Source organism: Pararge aegeria, chromosome 1, assembly GCF_905163445.1.
Source record: "Pararge aegeria chromosome 1, ilParAegt1.1, whole genome shotgun sequence".
Classification (NCBI taxonomy): Eukaryota; Metazoa; Arthropoda; class Insecta; order Lepidoptera; family Nymphalidae; genus Pararge; species Pararge aegeria.
Genome location: NC_053180.1, coordinates 3,062,801 through 3,078,742, shown reverse-complemented (window position 1 = coordinate 3,078,742; position 15,942 = coordinate 3,062,801). Strand labels below are relative to the sequence as shown.

The window sequence follows — 15,942 nt, the reverse complement described above, 5'->3', positions numbered from 1 at the left end:
ATTGATATGTTGCTATCACTATAATAATAGCTACTTAAATAGCTCCTTCATCTGAGGTTTTTTTTTTATCGACCCCTAAATGAACCCTTCTTACTACACAAGATATACCTATTAACGCAGTTTTTTTTTTTAAATTCTGAACGCTAAAAGTGCGTAGAATCAACAAAATTTCTCCAAATGTCAATATTGTCAAATGACAAGTTGTTACGTCAAATACATTATTATCATTATTCCATGGATGTAAATAAATCGAAAGATAATGGATAAGCCTAATTTAAGCCAATATTTCGGGGGATCAGGGGTCCCGCCTTCGTCGCAATTCTTTGACGAAATAGGAACGTCACCATCCGACATGATACAAAGTGTTTACTTGGGAGACTCCGAAGGTATCAATTGTAGTGTTTATTTTATAATGTTTCCATAATATAAATCGTGCTGTTTATTAAGTAATTATAATGCTTAATTATGATTGATTTAAGGGTCTCAACCTATAACAACGGGATCGTTTCCAACGAATATGACTACATCTTTTACGCAGCTGAAGGGACCTCAAGAGATGAGCTTTACGAATGTTTTGCCGACTGTGAGCGGTTCCGCGGCAGTTCCTGCATCCAGCTTGCCTGATCCGTCAACATTCTTTGACACAATCGGGCCTGAACCTCAAATAGGGCCAAACAGAGGCACTGTTGTGTCACCATCTGTCCTTACTGAGGCTATAGATGGCTTGAGTATTAAGGCAAGTTTTAAAGTATCACACTTTTCAAACCTTACGACTGACCTACTTATGCACAACATCAAAAGTAGAAAAGAGGAAATATGTTATTACCAGTGATCAGAAAAGGTAGTGCAATTTGGGGTCAATAATCACAATGTTGTCTTTCCGTTGCAAAAAATAGTAACAACTACTTTTCTAATTTCTCAACAATTTTTTTTATTATTCCCCTTATATCCAATTTCTATAAATCTCAAATATATGAATAATATATATAAAATACTTATAATATACAGATGAACACCCAGACAATGAAAAAAATTAATGTTCATCACAAAATTTTTCCAGTTGTGGAAATTGAACATGGAGGCTTGGACTTGGAAAGCAGGGTCACTGCCCACTGTGCCATTCGTCCATCAATATTTAAGATAACATTCATTAAATTAATATATATCTACTATCTAAATAACTTACCCAAAGTCAATATGCTAGTGTTGCCAATGTAATAAATTCACAATGAATGCAGCAGCATATTCTGTGCTACTGCTACCATTTACTGTGATCAGCAAAACTTTATTCCCAGCGTAGTTAAGGTTAGATTAAGGGCAAACCCTCCAGTTGAGAGAGATCTTTGGGCTGGCAGTGAACTACTATATAGTCAGTCGTAAAGCTTTCAATGATGATAACTTTTTAAGAAAACCATACAGATTACAATGTGTAACATAAGTATAGTTGTGAACTACCTAAATTTCAGAATCAACCAGTCGATAAGGAGGCTGATAGGAGAAGGGATGCGTGGATACCCAATGAGGAAGCAAAGAAAACACTGTTAAAGGTAAATTTGTTCCTACATATCTTTGTCAGTTCCATTTTTACGCCTTGTAAGGGAAAATATTGCCCCTCTGATTTGGTGAAAGCCTTTCTGGTTGCATGCATGTTGATACTTAAATATAATATGGATTTCAGGCCAGTCTAATCTTAAAAAAGTTAGTTTTGACAAATACATTGTAATGCTTAAACTATATATTACTAATTAATAATAATAGACTGATGTGAAAGGCATATACTAATTTCTTAGCTTAATTGGAGAAACCGCTCAGGCCGCGATTGCCAGAGAGTCGCAGGTTCAAATACTGTTGGTTCCAAATTTTTTATATTTAATTTTATAAAATTGATAATTCCTCCAAGTGTAGGTATAAACACTAATAAAAATTATAAAACTAATTTTGATTGGTAAAGAATTTTGGACATGTCAACTTTGTGATAATAAAATCCAAGTATAAAAGGTTTAAATAGATTGATATTGTATCAAGTTTAGTAATTTTACATGTGCAGCCTTTTAGTAGGAGTTAGGTGACAGAACTGTACAGAATACAAAAAGTATATACAAATAAAGACATGATTTATGCTTTATACATAATTCTGTGTGGCTGTGATAATTAAACTGTATGAAATTACAATATTGAATAAAGAAAGAAAATAAAACTATTCCAGGCACAATCGTCACCAAAAGGATCGTTTTTTCCAGAGAGAGAAGTGTTGACAATGCCAGGCCTAGTTTTGGAAGAGGAATTGGTAAGTTTAATAGAAGCAGTATGTTTTTTATATGTTATATTGAGTTGTTATTGAAATAAAAAGTAGTTACGTAATGAGAAAAGAAAGGCAATAAAACATTGCACCGCCATATTGTAGTCTCTATATTTTTTTTATATATTATATGACCAAGCAGTGGTATGGATGGTGGTCATTGCCTATAAATAGAGCAACACTTCGCAGGACATGTCACGAATAGGTACAATTTTTATAACAAATTACCAGATGAAATCCTTGAGATGTCTCTCAACCAGTGGCGTGCACTTCATACATGGACAAAAGCACTGCATACCCAAATTATTTTATATAACCCGTTCTGGAGTGAGACATCGGCATTATTAAGGCCACTATAGTCGTAAAAATGTAATAGGCCCGTTTTGACATTTGTCATCGCGACGTAACTAGTTATGGAACCATAAGACTCGGGACTCGATACTCACGATAAATCAATTCAAGTTTTTATCAGTACTTGATTGATATTATTATGTATTGTAAAGTGTTCGTTCGTTCAAAGTATTCCTTTAACTTCACAACCAATACGCGTGACTGGCTGTTGATTATACGTCCATTTTTCAACATGTTGAAACAGAGTTAGTACTATAAAACAACAAACACAAAAATCGAGTCAAATCACTATGTTTAAATTAATTTCCAAAATAGAAGAGCCATAGTTAACGTAATAGTAAACAATATATATCAAACTTAAACGAGCGCACAGTCAACTGTACAAGACGAGGAACGAAAAACTGCGCAGTGCGCGCGGGGACGCTTCAGTCATGTGCCGTTTGGTCAGATACATCAACCCAGACTCATTATTTAGAACCCATTTTGAGAACCAAGCTCATTCTTTGTAGTAAAGATTACTACACAATATTTAATTTCGATATTCAGTAAAAAAATGGTTACAGCTCTAGTATAAAAAAAAAAAGACTAAGAACGTAACTGTTTTCGGAACGTTTCGCAACAATTATAAATTGCATGCTACGATAAAGTAAGCGCAAAAAGAATACTCGCGATATATTCCTTCATATTATTTAACGTCCCAAAAAAATTTACGTATTTTTTAAAACACTGTATGTAATTGATTTTTATTTTATTGTTTCTTTCAGTTTCGTTCCAAGTTACATTCTATGGTCTTGCACAAATGTCAAAACGGGCCTATTATATTTTTACGACTATAACAATACATAGGTATAATAAAGATCATAATATTCCTATTGTGTATTATTTTATGCAAGTTAAAGGTAGCCCTGGCAATCGGTTGGGGCGGTTGGTAGACGTCTGGGAAGTATACAACGGGTTCCCCGGTGTCCAATAAAGCCAACGAGAGGGACATGATGTGGTGGTTTTTAGTTCGGGTATACCAGTCCCACATAACCTAGCTGTCCTGCCCAAAAGGACAGAGGTAGCCATAAAGCTTTTCCACAAAGACAAAAAAAAAAGTTAGTTGTACATAGTTGCTAATTTTTCCGCAACTGAAAGATTTATTAAAAATGTATTTATTTTAAATGATTAACAGTCGGTTTTTTTTGTTAAAAAAAATCTCTTTCATACTTACAGGCAGATGCTCTTCAAGAAGTGGCAGTGAAATATCTCGGAGTCAGCTCCGCGGGCAGTCGAGGGGTCGTCAGAGCTGAGCACGTGAGCAGAGATGAGGCCGGTCTGCGGGAGTTATTGCGTACGGGATACTTACGCGCCGCTGTGAATCTTACAGCTACACTTATCAATGCAGCTGGACAGGGTAAGCAAACTTGCATGGGAAGAATGGCCTAGAATAGAATTATTTTTATTGCTTTAACTGTGTACATTTTTTTGGTATGCAGGTCGCAAGTTTGATGGCTAGTTGGCAATAACCTACTAAAAACATAACATAAGAAAATACTTGATAAACTGATAAAATTCAAATCTTCTTTATTCATGTAGGCCTATCACAGGCACTTATGAAGTGTTCATACATATGATATGTTTACATAATTGTAAGGGGATGGTGATAACTTCGTTCGCCTACTTAAACCTAAAGCTACGAGGGTTCCAAACGCGCCCTGGTCTAAGAAGAGCCCACAACAAACTTAGCCGAGATTTTTGTTATTACGATCTCACAGTTATAAAATATTTAGCTACGAAGTTAGAGCAATTGTTTAGCCTACGTTTTATATAAATTTTTAAGTTTGAACTTATCGAAAGAAATCTCAAAGAATTCATTCGGTTATTTGTTTAAAATAATATACAGTATACCATGAATGTCAAAAATAAAAAAAAAAATTGAAATTCACTTATTTCAAGTAGGGTATGAGCACTTTCGAAATGGCAATGAATTACCTATTTAATATATTTTTTTTAAATAGTATCGCGTTCAGAAACGTCATAGCTTTAGGTTACAGTTGTTGAACGTAGTTATCACCAATCACAATCAACGCACAATAATTACGTATCATAATTGCTTGTGTGATAGGCCTACATGAATAAAGAATTTTAGAATTTGAATTACTTTCATAATTCTTATATTTATTAACATCTCTTCTTTAAAAGAGATGTTTTCAAAAATTGTGTAACGAAATCGTTTACATGATATTCTCAGCAAATTTATAAACTAATTGTAAGGTCTCTTATCCTAGTTATATTTACAATTGCTATTTACAAGCCTTCATTATGCAAATAATAGAGAAATGAAATAATAGTTCGATTAAGCTTACTCTTGAATGGGAATTTTCAGCCTTACTTATACTTTTGGTGTAGGACAAACAATAGCGCGAGTTAAAATACAAGTGACTCCATCTAGTATCGACCTTTATAAACGTGGAAACTTCGGCATGAACCTCGAGGTTCCTGTACGGTTACATCAGCCCGAATACGAAAGTTAAGTTTTCAATAAAAAATATCCTCTGTATTATTTAAAAAAAAATTAGTTTGTTAACCGACCTCAAAAAAAGATATTTTCTTTATGTTTCTTACCTTTAAACTTTGTCATTGTTTAACTGATTTGGATTTTTTTTTGTTTTGTTTGAAAAGGTCATCTTTTCAAATGGTTAAATTTTCTTTAGTTAAAGATCTCTGGGTAGGATTCCTGGAGAAATCGAGGGAACTCTTGGAATGTTATAGGCATAGCTTTTACGATTTGTGTATTTTTTAAAGTAACTTGTGCATTTTCTTTCGACTTTTGCGCCATTTAGTGAAAGCTATCCACTAGAAAGCGTGACAATACGTGTTTGGAAAAACAAAAAGACTTTTTTTATCATATTATAAATGTGAAAGTTTGTGGGTTTGTGTCAGTCTTGATTTTTATTCCACTACAAGTTAACCGTTGACTGCAATCTCATCTGGTGGTAAGTGATGATGCAGTCTAAGATGGTAGCAGGTTAACCTATGTGTGTGTGTGTGTGTGTATGTGTGTGTGTGTGTGTGTGTTGGTATCAAATGAAAGGGGCTTGACTGTTATAATACCATAAACTATGAAATTTCAAATCCAAGATTACAATTCCCTCAATATGTTTATCAAATGAAAGTGCTTCACTGGTAGTATAATGTACATTATATTGTAAGTCGGAAAAACAAACGGTTCTTCGGGTTTATAATAAGGGGTATAAAAGCACGAGTGTGGGATAATAGTATCACATGAGTGTTTTAATACTTAATTATAAACAGTTGCATTCAAGACTTTATTTATTCCCATAATATCTTGTCGACCTCCCTGGCGCATTGGTGAGCGCTGTGAATTGAAACAGGAGGTCCCGGTTAGCGTTGCAATTCGGGAATTTATAATTTCTGAATGTTCTCCCGTCTGGTCTGGTGGGAGGCGTCGGCCGTGGCTAGGTACCACCCTGCCGACAAAGAAGTGCAGCTAAGCGATTTAGTGTTCCGGTGCTAGGTCGCGTAGAAACTAGGGGTATGAATACAATACTCCCTAACAGGTTAGCCCGCTACCATCTTCGACTGCATCATCACCAGGTGAGATTACAGTCAAGGACTAACTTGTAGTGGGATAAAAAAAAAAAACTGAAGCAGGTAGCTTACTGTTAACGTTAAAACAGCCAGTCCTAATAACCTAATATCATCCATTACTGAGTACATACATACAAAATAAGTATAAACTATTCATGAAAGAATTATTTATTGTAGTAGTAATTATACATTTTATATCATGCACATATTAAATTCGCTGGAATATGTTCTTTAATATTGGAAGGTGCCGATCCCGATGTACTCTGTGGAATTTTTATATTTACCAATTCCCGTTTTTTATATTCTGTGGAATTCGAAATACAATGTGAATGATTTAATGAATATACTTTTATTGCACACCACAAAAAGTACACAAAAAAATTGAAAGTATAACAAAACAACAAATGTAATTATAAATATAAAAATTATATTTAAAAATATCTGACGGGGCGCTGTCAAAACTTGAATCGCTATTTTATTTTTAAGCCAACAATAAAAGTATCGAAGAAAAATGTCTGGGATTTGAAATTTAATAGTATATTATAATTTTTATAGTTTTTTATGTATTTATAATTTTTTACGGCGCGCGGCGTTCATCTCGCGCATGAATGACAATATTCTGTTTTTGAAATTTATACTTTAGGAATTGGCTGTCTGTGTGGAACCCTTTGCGCAGATCGAAAAAAAAGCAAAGGACTTTTATAATATGAAATTCAGTACAACATTATATCTGCCGTTTGGATGACATTGGGTATTTTAATGTTGGCAACAGTTGGCTTACTGTTTCAGAATCTTTTATAGAGGATTTAAAGCAGGGGAGTAGATAAATAAATAAATATCGCAGGTGCTGGTCGTATGCACCGGCCGACTAAACACACGCCGCGTTCTCTGCAGCTGTGGCTGACGCGGTTCGCTGTTATGTGTCGGATCGAGCTTTACGAGCCTCTAGCCAAAGAGGCCGAGCCTTTCGGGGACTTCAGCAAACCGGATATGTTTTATCAGGTAATTAACAACGTGTAATCGAATTAAGAAATAGTTTTGAAGGATTCATAAGTATATTTTATAAGGAATCACCCTGTAAGAATATAAAATCAAAAGAAGCAAATTTATTTTCCCTTACAAAAGTGTTTACAATTTTGAAGATAAAATACCGACACGCGCATAGTACGTTATAAAGTGACAGGAGTAACATGATTTTAATTTGGCATGCATGCGATGATAGGCCTGTCTCTGATCTGATTCTTTCATTAAACTCTATGGCAGTGGTTTTACAATTAGGTTTTCGGTTTCACAGATAAGTCTCAGAGACAGTACACTATGTTCCTCTAAAGCCTGTGAAGATTTATTTCGGTTTTCATTCACAAGTTGTATGAAGATAAGTAGTAGTACAACTGTATTGGCAATCAGCGGGCCACATAAATAAATAAATATACTACGACAATACACATCGCCATCTAGCCCCAAAGTAAGCCTGAATATTTCAGTGTCCGGGATTTTATCTATACCTTATAAGTTTTTATGTGTTTGTTATATATATATATATATATATATATATATATATATATATATATATATATATATATATGACGAGTTTTTTTGTTTGTTTGAACGTGATGATCTCAGGAACTACTAGTCTGTTTTGAAAAATTAGTTTAGTATTGGATAGCCCATTTATAGAGGAAGGCTATAAGTGAAAGATATATATCTTTCACTTATATCATCGTATCATCATCATCATCGTATCATCACGATAAGACAAATATGAGTATCGCACCAATGAAGATCAAAATCGGGGGGTTTTTTTTTGAGTGCTTCCGCTGCGTGCGCTTCTTAAACGTGTCTATCTATTAAGGTTGACTTATACGCGGATGAAGTCGCGAGGGGCCGCTAGTTGTTCATAAAAATACTGATCAGTTATCTTAGTACCCATAACACAAACTATGCTTACTTTGGGGCTAGATGGCGATGTGTGTATTGTCGTAGTATATTAATTTATTTTCTCAATAAATATATTCCCCTACAGTTCTACCCAGACGCGTACGAGCATCGAACCGGTACCCTCGTGCCGTTTTCACTGCGCCTCTTAATCGCCGAGCTGCCGTTGCATATCGGAAAACCAGAGGAGGCCATGGATAGGCTATACGCTATGCTGGATGTCATTCAACAGGTTCGTAAGCGTCATAGGCCAGGAGTTAGCGTTGCAATTAAGGCAGTGTTTTTACACCGATTATACGTGTCATCTCTCTGGCGCAGCGGAAAGCGCTGTGGTTTTAAGTTGGAGGTCCCCGGTTCGATTCCGGGCACGTTAGATTTGGGTATTTTTTATTTCCGAATTTCCTCTGGTCTGGTCAGTGTGGATGCTTCGGTCGTAGCTAGTTAGCACCCTAACAAAAATACGTTAGCACTAAGTGATTTAGCGTTCCGGTATTATATCGTTAGAAACCGATTAGGGGTATGCTTTAAATATAACTTCTTAAAAAAAAAAGGTCACCGTATTAGACTGCATTATCACTTAACACCGGGTGAAATTGCAGTCAAGGGCTATCATGAAAGATTATCACTACTTCGAAAAAGCTACTATATAAAAGAATAAACATTAGTTTTTTCTTTTAATAATTGATATTTAGTAATAATTTACATACCAAGCAGATGATAAATCTAAAACCATAGCCTATAAACAGAGCGACACTTCACAGGGCACGCGACATGTCGCTCTGTGTCCATCAATTTGAGGCGTAGGTTTTAGGCCTCATGTGATTGTAATGACACCGGCAACCACGCGTTCCAGACTACCACAGCAACAATGCTGCTTAGCGGCAGAAATAAGCATAGTACTTCCCCGGACGAGCTCTGTCACAGATGGCGATGAATTTTGGCTTTAACTTTATGACGGCCGATTAGCGCAGTGGGTGGGGTGGCGCTTACTGAATCCAAGGTCGTGGGTACGATTCCCACGACTGGTAAATGTTCGTGTGACGAGCATGTATGTTGTCTGGGTGTTTATCTGTATAAGTATTTATGTATATTATTCATATATAAAAATGTTATGTTGGTTTGTGTACGCTTCAAAAACTCAAAAGTTCTGCACCGACCGAGCTGAAATTTTAGCATGATATATAATCCGCATTAAGGATTGCTTTTATCTAGTTTTTGCATCAGTCACATATCCGCGACCGCGGAACTACAGTTTTTTTAACGATCGATGTACCAGAGACCGCGCCGTTTGCCGAAAGCGTGAAAAACAGTCGCTGACATACGTAATGTATTCTTTGTTTTGTTTCTCATTTCTCAACCATTCCATAAAAATGTGCTACAGCGAAGCGTGGCAGGGTACAACTAGTTATTCATAAAATCATTCATCTGTTATCTTAGTACCCATAACACAAGCTACGCTTACTTTGGGGGCTAGAGTGCTGTGTTTATTGTCGTTGTCGACGACGAGAGGAGTGCGGCCGGCGCGAACTCTCACATTGTATTCATTTCATTCAACTAACTGGCATGTAATGCGTAGACGCACACAGAATCGTTCATTACCATTTATCACTATCAACATTTTTTTAATAATATAAATAAATAAATATACTACGACAATACACATATCGCCATCTAGCCCCTAGCGTAGCTTGTGTTATGGGTACTAAGATGCCGGATGAATATTTTTATGATTTTTATACATAAATACTTAGAATATACATATAAACACCCAGGCACTGAAAAACATTCATGGTCATCACACAAACATTTTCCAGGAGTGGGACTCGAACCCACGGCCTTGGGCTCAGAAAGCAGGATCGCTGCAAACTGCGCCATTCGGCTGTCAAACATTGTACAAGAAACAAATCAATATATCAGTATATACAGTCCATTTTCTTTATTTATTTTTTATTTATTTAGTGACGAATTTCAGATGATCGCTTATCTCAACGAGAGTAAAACTGAAGACGGCAGTGGAATAATCACATCGGAAGATAAGAACGAATCTCTTCGGCTGTGGACCGGCCGAAGAATAAGGGTTTTACACTCTGTGGTCAACTGCGCTATTGCTTTGAAGGTTGGTCTCCTGTACTACATCCAAAATTTTAATTTCTTTATTAAAAATAGTAAAATTAAAAAAGTAAAAGACAGGTAAGAAAGAAAAGTTGAATTCAAAAGGCTTAATAAAAAAAACTAAATACGATTTATGGCCGTTTTCATTAAACGCTTAAATGGTATGCCGAATAGGTGAATGCCTAGAGAATAAAAGCGTTTCACCAACTCCTAGATTATGAAAATTAAGTTTAATTTGTTATACTCTGGGAAAAGCAGGAGAATCTGTATGGTGTTATTTATAATTTCTCCAATCCTTATACTCCACACCAAACAGATCTTCGGCAATGTACCCTCTACGCACCTTTCGCTCCGAAACCAACAACAACTGGAAAATGTTTGTGTTATGGACATGTTTGCTTTTCAGTGTCTGGATGTTCAAAATTCATTTATTGCAAGTAGGCATAATATAAGCACTTTTGAAACGTCAAGTCTGTCTGTTTGTAGTGACTCTACCACCTGTAGTTAGTGTTTATCTGTATTTTATAAGTATTTATGTATAATGTATATTATTTCTAAAAATATTCATCAGTCATCTTAATACCCATAACACAAGCTACACTTACTTATGGCTCGATTGCGATGTGTGTATTATCGTAGTATATTTATTTCTTTGTAAGCACAATCATATCTTGCGTAAAAGTATATCTTAATTCGTCTTTTAGGATTACCGATTAGCTACGAAGATTCTAACAACTCTACGCGATCAATGTGCGTCACCACAGCAACAAAGGGCGCTGTGTAGTGCGTTGTGTCGAGTGTCGCTGTTGGCTGGACACGTGCGCGCCGCTGTAGGACACTCGGTGTCTGCCAAGGAAGCCCGACACCACATGTGAGTAAAATAATCCGATAACTCTGCGAGATCAAAGTGCGACACCACAGCAACAAAGGGCGCTGTGTAGTGCGTTGTGTCGAGTGTCGCTGTTGGCTGGACACGTGCGCGCCGCTGTAGGACACTCGGTGTCTGCCAAGGAAGCCCGACACCACATGTGAGTAAAATAATCCGATAACTCTGCGAGATCAAAGTGCGACACCACAGCAACAAAGGGCGCTGTGTAGTGCGTTGTGTCGAGTGTCGCTGTTGGCTGGACACGTGCGCGCCGCTGTAGGACACTCGGTGTCTGCCAAGGAAGCCCGACACCACATGTGAGTAAAATAATCCGATAACTCTGCGAGATCAAAGTGCGACACCACAGCAACAAAGGGCGCTGTGTAGTGCGTTGTGTCGAGTGTCGCTGTTGGCTGGACACGTGCGCGCCGCTGTAGGACACTCGGTGTCTGCCAAGGAAGCCCGACACCACATGTGAGTAAAATAATCCGATAACTCTGCGAGATCAAAGTGCGACACCACAGCAACAAAGGGCGCTGTGTAGTGCGTTGTGTCGAGTGTCGCTGTTGGCTGGACACGTGCGCGCCGCTGTAGGACACTCGGTGTCTGCCAAGGAAGCCCGACACCACATGTGAGTAAAATAATCCGATAACTCTGCGAGATCAAAGTGCGACACCACAGCAACAAAGGGCGCTGTGTAGTGCGTTGTGTCGAGTGTCGCTGTTGGCTGGACACGTGCGCGCCGCTGTAGGACACTCGGTGTCTGCCAAGGAAGCCCGACACCACATGTGAGTAAAATAATCCGATAACTCTGCGTGATCAAAGTGCGACACTGGGCAACAGAGAGCGTTTTATGATGCGTTGTGTCGAGTGACCCAGTAGGCAGGACACGAACGCACCGCTTTGGTAGCCAAAAAGTACTACAGTCCCATAATAGGGGTGCATTTTTTAGAAAAGCGAAAAAAAATGTCCGAGGTTTTTTTTTAAAGTTGTATGCGGCCCGGTTAATATGTTGCCATGTATGTTTTGGTATGCGCACGAAGTGACAGCGGAGGCGGAGGACGCGAAGCGGTGGGTGGGTGTATATTGTGTGGAGTAACGATGAAAAGTTTGCATGGGTACCTTGCCAGAATAGCTCGCGGTGCGGTGCACCTCTAGTAATATCTTTTGGTATGCGCACTATGTAACAGCGTGGGAGGGAGATGCGGCTCGGTAGGTCAGGGTATATTGTGTCGATTAGCGTATGACAGTTTGCATGGGAAACATACTAGTATAAGAAAAATACGCGATAAAGTGCACCTCTAGTATTAACTTATATAATAGACAAATATGTAATGCTGATGTGTTTCGCCTGGTAAGCCTGCGTGCGCCGGACCGGTATGTTTGGCGGAGGCACCGGCCATCGCTGCTGGCGGTGTCGAACGGGCGCACCAAGCTACTGAAGGAGGCCTCAATGTGATAGCCGAGAAGACGGATTTATTTTGTTGCACTCTGAGTGAACTCACAAATATAGCGATTTGGATTTTATCATATACACTATAGTTATATATATTATTAAAATTTACATAACATGCTGCATTGTCGTATTAGGATAACTTTTTCCTGTAATGACAAAAATGTAAGATGGGAATAAATAAATAAATAAATAAACTTTTCTGTATGCGCGTCATGTAACACTGTGGGAGGGTGATGCGACTTGGTAGGTCGGGGTATATTATGTCGAATAGCGGATGGGAAACTAATAAGAGAAATGGGCGACGCAATTCATCTCTAGTAACGTTTTTTGGTATGCGCATCATGTAAGAGAGTGGGAGGGGGGGATGCGACTCGATTGGTCAGGGTATACTGTGTAGGAAAAGTGGAAGACAGTGTTCAACAGGATACTCCGCGAAAAGCAGGAGAATCTGTATGGTGCAAATTATAATTTCTTCAATCCCTATACTCCACACCAAACAGATCTTCGGCAATGTACCCTCTACGAACGTTTCGCTTCGAAACCGGAGCACCCTCAGGAGATGTTGACTTTACAATAATTAATAATTTTTCAGTGGATTTCCGCATAGTAACGCCTGCTTCTATCCAATAATATATGGATTGTTATTCCCAGATGCCCAACCCCAGACGTACGTGAGTACGTGGACCTGGGGCTGATAGACATCGCGCACGGCAAATACCAGGACGCCTATAACAACTTCGCGAGGGCTGCAGATCAGGAGCCCACTAATATTATGGTATAGACTAACTTCTTCGTTCTTCGTTTCCATCTGTTTGGGTTTTCAACTCATCCCGTGGCCACACTTTGACTTGAAAATAATAAATATACTACGACAATACACACATCGCCACCTAGCCCCAAAGTAAGCGTAGCTTGTGTTATGGGTACTAGGATGACTGATGAATATTTTTATGAATTATATATAAAAAAAATACTTAGAAAATACATATAAACACTCAGACACTGAACAACACTTATGCTCATCACACAAACATTTTGTCGTGTGAAAAATGCTGGAAAAAATTAATTTTCCATTACACGAATGGCGAAAAATGGTGGAAATTTGATGGTGAACGGAAATCGTAACGATATTATAGTACGAGAATTATGCAATAAAAATGTAATTATAAAAATGTTATGAACACTGGAATCGGATAGAATAGAAATACTTTTGTTTCAAAACGTGTCTCATTGTAATATGGACCTTTGAAAAAGTAGATCGAAACTGCAACGTTTCCTACTAGATGACGCTACAGTCGCTATTAGACTGATGCGAAAGGCATATACTAATTTCGGCATCGAACGTAGGAAAGCCGAAGCTTAATTGGTGAAAGCGCTCAGGCCGCGATTGCCCGAGAGTCGCAGGTTCAAATCCTGTCGGTTCCGAAAATTTTTATATGCATTTAAAATTTATAAAATTGATAATTCCTCCAAGTGTAGGTAAAAACACTAATAAAAATTATATAAATACTTTATTGTAACGCAACACAACACAATAGGAAAAAAAACAAGGAAAACAGTAATACTAGGCTAGTTAGTGCTAGGGTGCAAAGGCGGCCTTATCACTAAAAGTTTGGATTTGATTTGTCAAACTAATACGTCTTTAAATTTCAGGTTGCTAACAATTTAGCGGTGTGCCTTCTGTACATGGGACGCCTAAAGGAAGCGATAACCGTACTGCAAAAGGCTATACATTCGGACCCCGAACGAGGTCTGAATGAGAGCCTACTCATCAACCTTTGCACTCTTTACGAACTGGAGTCGTCCAAGACCAATGAAAAGAAACTCAATCTGTTGAGAATGCTGTGTAAACATAAGAGTGATACGATACCTAATGTTCTAGAATGTTTAAAATTAACTTAGGCGATCTACAAAATTACGTTCTAACTTAGTCAAATTATAAAATTGTGTTGCTGAAGTTGTGAAGGTATAAATGTATTACTATGGGCTCTGCCTGAAATAAAAAGATTATTATTATTATATATTATCATATATTATTATTATAAAATTATTTTAATATATTAATTATTATGGTACCTATTTGTATTCTCATCCTCACGAAGTTATCCGCTAAACATAGCCTTTACTTTATAAGTCGTTCCTATGGAGCGATACCCGTACTACTATAGTCGTAAAAATATAATAGGCCCGTTTTGACATTTGTCATCGCGACGTAACTAGTTACGGAACCATAAGACTGTACTCGATACTCACGATAAATCAATTCAAGTTTGTATCAGTACTTGATTGATATTATTATGTATTGTAAAGTGATCGTTCGTTCAAAGTATTCCTTTAACTTCACAACCAATACGCGTGACTGGCTGTTGATTATACGTCCACTTTTCAACATGTTGAAACAGAGTTAGTACTATATAACAACAAACACAAAAATCGAGTCAAATCACTATGATTAAATTAATGTCCAAATTAGAAGAGCCATAGTTAACGTAATAGTAAACAATATATATCAAACTTAAACGAGCGCACAGTCAACTTTACAAGATGAGGAACGAAAAATTGCGCAGTGCGCGCGGGGACGCTTCAGTCATGTGCCGCTTGGTCAGATACATCATCTCAGACTCATTATTTAGAACCCATTTTGAGAACCAAGCTTATTCTTTGCAGTAAAGATAACTACACAATATTTAATTTCGATATTCAGTAAAAAAATGGTTACAGCTCTAGTATAAAAAAAAAAAAGACTGAGAACGTAACTGTTTTCGAAACGTTTCGCAACAATTATAAATTGCATGCTACTATGAAGTAAGCGCAAAAGAATACTCGCGATATATTCTTTCATATTATTTAACGTCCCAAAAAAATTTACGTATTTTTTAAAACACTGTATGTAATTGATTTTTATTTTTTTGTTTCTTTCAGTTTCGTTCCAAGTTACATTCTATGGTCTTGCACAAATGTCAAAACGGGCCTATTACATTTTTCCGACTATAATGGCTTTACATTCGGACCCCGAACGAGGTCTCAATGAGAGCCTTCTCATCAACCTTTGGACTCTATACGAACTGGAGTCTTTTGAGTCCAATGAAAGAAACTGAATTTGTTGAGAACGTTGTGTAAACACAAGATTTATACTATACCTATGTTTAAAACTAAGCGAGCTATTAAATACTGTTATAACTTAGTCAAATTATAAAATTATATTGAATTGTAAGGATGTACATTATGCTCATAAACAATTTTTAAACTGATCTCGACAAGAAGTCGATTTATAAAATTATCTTAATAGCATTTTTATTATATAACATTGTCAAATGTTACTAATCA

General features: G+C 37.2%; 1 protein-coding gene across 1 annotated transcript; it reads left to right on the top strand.

Moving 5' to 3' along the window:
- Positions 1-214: 214 nt before the first annotated feature.
- LOC120624985 (trafficking protein particle complex subunit 12) lies at positions 215-14,841 on the top strand. Its single transcript, XM_039891867.1, has 11 exons — positions 215-386; positions 480-736; positions 1,467-1,547; positions 2,207-2,287; positions 3,866-4,046; positions 7,089-7,246; positions 8,268-8,411; positions 10,152-10,295; positions 10,996-11,162; positions 13,267-13,390; positions 14,269-14,841. The coding sequence occupies exons 1-11, from the start codon at positions 260-262 to the stop codon at positions 14,515-14,517; spliced, it is 1,713 nt and encodes a 570-aa protein (XP_039747801.1). The 5' UTR covers positions 215-259; the 3' UTR covers positions 14,518-14,841.
- Positions 14,842-15,942: the final 1,101 nt, after the last annotated feature.